Here is a 4924-nt window from a genome sequence, read left to right as displayed (position 1 = left end):
TTTTTTTTTTCTGTTCTTGTTTCTGATTATTCTTCCTCTAACAGTTTAGTATTAAATTTGTCTTCAGTTTTGCTAATTCTGTCTTCCATTGATTTGATTCTACTTCTTTGTCCTTCCAATTTGTTTCCTATTTTGGAAATTTTAGTGTTAATCTTCTGGATTTCTATTAGCTGTTTTTGTGTGGTTTCTAATTTTCCATTTATTTTTTTCAATTCTTTCTTTCTTTCTTTCTTTCTTTTCAATTCTTCTAGAGTTTTGTTTGTATATTCCTTGATTTTGTCTTTGGTTCCTCAAACTTTTGCTCAGTGCCTTGAAGGTACCTACATATGATTTTTTTGAATTCCATATCACTTAGTTCCAATAGTATTTCTTCCTTCAGAAGATTTTCTGGCCCTGTATTTTGGTCATTTGTTTGAGCCATCTTGTCCTGATTGTGTGTGTGTGTGATTTAAAGTTGTCTGTTGTCTTAGACATTGTACTGTTACTGTATTAATTTGTTAATTTGTTGGTTTGCTTCACCTTGATTTTTTGTTTTGTTTTAATATCTCTAGATGACAGGATGGGTGTGTTACTCCAGTCACTAGTCTGGCAGCACTGGGATGCTCACCACCAGATGGGAGTGTGGGTACAAGTGTCTGATTACTGATTGTGCAGAGCAGCAGAGGGCAGTCTGGGTGGGTGTTGCCTGCTGTCTGTCATTGATTCAGTAGCACCGGAATGGTTGGTGGCATTCACCAGTGAGTGGGGTGTCAGGCTGGGTAGGATTGCTGATTCCTTACTGGTGGGGAAAGCTGGTGGGAGGGGGGAAGGAAAGGAAGAGGAAAACTGAAAAAAGAAAAATACAAGGGGTGGAAGTAGAGTTGAGACCTAAGAAGAAAGAAAAAGGAAAAAAGATGAAAGAAAACAAACAAAAAACAACTGCAGCACAGTACTGGTGCAAACACTAGTCAACAAACATGGCTGCAGTAGAACTGTGGTGCTTGTTCCGCCAGAGTGCACATGACTGAATACAGAGAGACAGGGGCAGGTGCTACTGAATACAGAGATAGTGGAGCATCTGCTCAGCTGGGTTAAAAAAAAAAAAAAAAAAATAGAAGAAGAAGAAGAAAAAAGATAAAAGGGGGAAGGAGAAGGAAAAAAAATAAAGGAAAAAGAACAAAGGAGTTGAGCAGGAAGAACTGAGAAGAAGGGGAAAAAGAAAGAAACTAGTGCAAGCTTAGCCCCCAAGCACAACTGCAGCAGAAACACAGGATTCACTCTGTGGGAGTATGCAGCACCATCAGTGGAAGTGCAAGGGAAAATGCTCCTGGTCACGGTGTGGTGGGCACCCACTCTGCAGGATCAAGAATGAAGGGAGAGAAGAGTAAGGAAAATGAAATGAAGCAAGAAGAAAACAAGGCAGGAAGAGGGAAGAAAAAGAAGTAAACAAGAAAAGAAAAAAAATTAAGAGAAAGAGAGGAAGGGAAGGATGAAGGAAGGGAAGTAGGAAGGAGTAAGGAAGGAGCACCGTATTGCTGAAAATACTAACCCTCAAACATGGTTGTGCAGGAAGCCAGCACTTACTTTGTGGGCGCACACACTTCCAACTAAAGAGGGTCAGGGAGGGGCGCCTGCTGTCCTGGATCCAAAAGAAGAAAATGGGCAAGAGAAGAAGATGGAAAAGGCAGAAGGAAAAAAAGAAAAGAAAAAGGGGGGGGGGTGAGAAGGAAGAATTAAGAAGACAGATAAAAAAAAGAACACCACTGGCAGTGGAGATGGGTTTGACTGGCTGCTGTGTGGATGGGGATGTGGGAGGCCATGTCTCTATCCAGAAAGTTGTACAAAGTAAGGGGGGAGGCCATACCTTTCTGCTTGCCAATCACTGATGTGGGTGCTGGTGCAGCCCCAGGCAAGTGGAGCACCAGTTATCAGGTTCCTCCTCCAACTGGAGCACTGTTTGTAATAATTCAAAATGGCTGTGCTATGCCTGTTGGCAGTTTCCTGCTTCTTGTTCACTGTATTTGTTCAGTCTTTTCATGTCATTGATATTTGATCTACTTCTTTATCCTTGAAGCTCTGGGTTCTAGGATTGTCGTCTGTGTCCATTTCACTTGGTTTCTTGAATCTTTGTTGTGGAGGCTCTGAATAGTGTAACTGCCTGGTCTGCCATCTTGGAGCCTCCTGATATCTTCTGTAAAGCCACTCTTAAGAGCATTGGATGATTTTTGTAATGGAGACATATTGTAGATTCCTTCTATAGTCAAAGCTAGGAAGAACTTTTATCTTCCCTGAGGGACTAGCAAATTGATCATGAGCTCTGTGTATCTTATGTTATTATTTGCCCTTTTTACCTTTGCTGACTGGAACCATAGGCTTATTTCATGCCCATTTTTTTTTTTAGATTTTTCTTAGCCTCTTTTTCTAGTATAATTATCTACCTCTTCTCTCCATTTTATATGTCTATGCTTCTAATGAAATGGCTCTTCTCTTACTCACTGTTATCTCCTAAAAGAAAGCAAGGGTTGTTATATTCCATAGAAATGACGATTACTCTGTTAAGACAAGCAAAGCTACATACATCCCTGTGTGTGGCCATATTGAAAGATAGTTTTCCAAGTGATGAAATTCCTTTGATCTACTTGTACATCCTTATCCCAATACTGCACTATCTTGATTACTGTAATGTTGCAAGTCTTGAAGTTAGGGAATGTTCTTTTTCTAAATTCATTTGGCTATTCTAGGTCCTCTGTATTTTAAAATCACTTTCTTCATCTCTATAAAGAAACTTGCTAGAGCTGTGAATTATTTATAAATTATTTGGGGAATAATTAACATCTTAATAATGTTTATTCTTCTAATCTGTGAACATGGTATAGCTCATATTTTTTTTCAGGACTTCTTAAATATCTCTCAGCAATGTTGTTTGTTTTCAATGTAGAAGTTTTATATGTCTTTTTGTAAATTTATCACATGAATTTGATGCTGTTATAAGTGAGATTTTAACATTTGTTTTTAATTGTTTGCACTACTATTGCTGTTGGGAGCTCTGGTAGTGTAGTGCCGAAAGCACCTGACTGCTAACCAGAAGGCTGGCGCTACAAACCCACCAGCCACTCCTTGGAAGGAAGGTTGGGCAATCTACTTCCCTAGTGATACCACCTCAAAAACCCAAGGAGGGGTCACTATGAGTTGGGTCTGACTCAATGGCACATAACAACAACAACAACAACAACAACAACACTGTTGTTGTTAGTTGCTGTCAAGTCTGTTCCAGCTCATGGCAACTCTGTGTGTGCCCAGTAGAACTGCTCCTGCCAGGCCTGTCTTCTAAACCCCCAGCTGGGTTTGAACCACCAACCTTCCAGCTAGTAGTCAGGAAATTAACTGTGATTACACAAGGGCTCCTATTTGCTACTAGTGTATAGAAATACAATAGATTTTTATATATTAATCCTTGTCCCTGAGACACTGGTACACCCACTAAGTTTTACTTTAACCTGCAGTTCCTGAACATTGTGGCCTTTCTCCTCTTCATATATTTATATGGTTTTTGAGTCTGGTTCCCCATGTCTTCCTCCTCAAGAGGGCCAGTGCAGATGCCATTTGTGAAGTCTTCTGACGCTGTGCTTCAGATGGAATAACTCTTCTGAGTGTCTCTATTACAGAACTTCCCACCCTCAGTGTTGTTGTATGAGCATTCTCTGATGGCAGGAGCTACATCGTATCTTCCTGTGTCCCCACAGTATCCAGCATGGTGTCTTCATTCAATCTGCAAATACATCTTTACAACAATTATTTCTGGAAGGAGGGATGATTCCCTCCTTCCAGAAATAATTCGTCCCAAGAACCACTCTGGGATGGGGTAGAAGGAGCCCTAGTGGCACAGTAGTTAAGTGCTAGGCTGTAACCAAAAAGTACGTGGTTCGAACTAACCAGCTGCTTTGTGGGATAAAGATGTAACAGTCTGCTTCCATAAAGATTACAGGCTTGGAAACCCTATGGGGCAATTCTACTCTGTCCTATAGGGTCCCTGAGTCAGAATCTACTCAATGGCAATGGGTTTGGTTTTGTTGGGGTAGGGTCAAGTGGGAGTAGGGGAAAACCTTTGTACACATCTTCAATTGGAAACAATTCCTGAAGTGTATTTTAACAAGGGAAGGTGGACCTTGTATCAACAACTTCTCCCTGTGTTCTTCCTATGTAAAAGTATGTTGACTAGTGGGTGATCTACTACCCTCTAAATGACTTGGCTTTGCTGCCAGTTTTGAATGTTTGTACATCTAAATATGCTTCTTCTCACATCATATGTGTTTTGTAGGTGGCTGACTGCGCCTGGGATGAAACGATAAAAGTATACGATCCTGCTTGTCTAGTGAGCCCTCCTTGAGATGCACTGCTCTGGTCAGAAACAAAGGACCAGAACTGAAGAACTACTTAGCAGGAAATAAATCAACTGTTGATAGCATAGACACTGTACTTTTATATATCATTCAGCTTTTGATTTTTGAAAATTTATCCTGGAATCAGTTTTGAGGCAGCTGATAGAGACTTTGGTTCACTACTTAAGCCTAATACGTAATAGTACATTTAAGCCATATTTCTTAAAATCCTAAGGAATAATTGATGTTATGATAGATCTTGTAGTATCTATTAAAATGTAACCTCTGTATTGTAGGGTAGATTAAAATATGAAAGATAATAGATTATTACATTTTTAATTTGTCATTTTTTTTTGTAAAATATAATTACCACTTTTGCTAAAAATAAAAACAAGCTGTATTTCTTGAGCATTTGTCATTTTATTATATTCCCAACAAATTTTTTTTTCCCAGTATATTGCATTTATGAATACAGTACTGTATATAGTGTAGATATATCTGTGGCTTGGTTAAAAAAAAAAAAAAAAAACTGCCATGGAGTTGATCCCGACTTGTAGTGACCCCTC

At 39.4% G+C, this 4924-nt stretch overlaps 1 protein-coding gene across 1 annotated transcript in view; it reads left to right on the top strand.

Annotated features, from left to right (window-relative positions):
- PEX7 (peroxisomal biogenesis factor 7) overlaps positions 1-4366 on the top strand; it is a 152569-nt gene extending 148203 nt beyond the window's left edge. The window contains exon 12 of the mRNA XM_007946313.2: positions 4298-4366. Coding sequence (XP_007944504.2) covers positions 4298-4366 — 69 coding nt within the window. The remainder of the gene's footprint in view (positions 1-4297) is intronic.
- The last annotated feature ends 558 nt before the right edge of the window (positions 4367-4924 follow it).

The sequence above is a fragment of the Orycteropus afer genome, unplaced genomic scaffold, assembly GCF_000298275.1.
Source record: "Orycteropus afer afer isolate SDZICR_OR568_19922 unplaced genomic scaffold, OryAfe1.0 scaffold00155, whole genome shotgun sequence".
Lineage (NCBI taxonomy): Eukaryota > Metazoa > Chordata > Mammalia > Tubulidentata > Orycteropodidae > Orycteropus > Orycteropus afer.
This window is presented reverse-complemented; position numbering and strand designations above follow the sequence as displayed.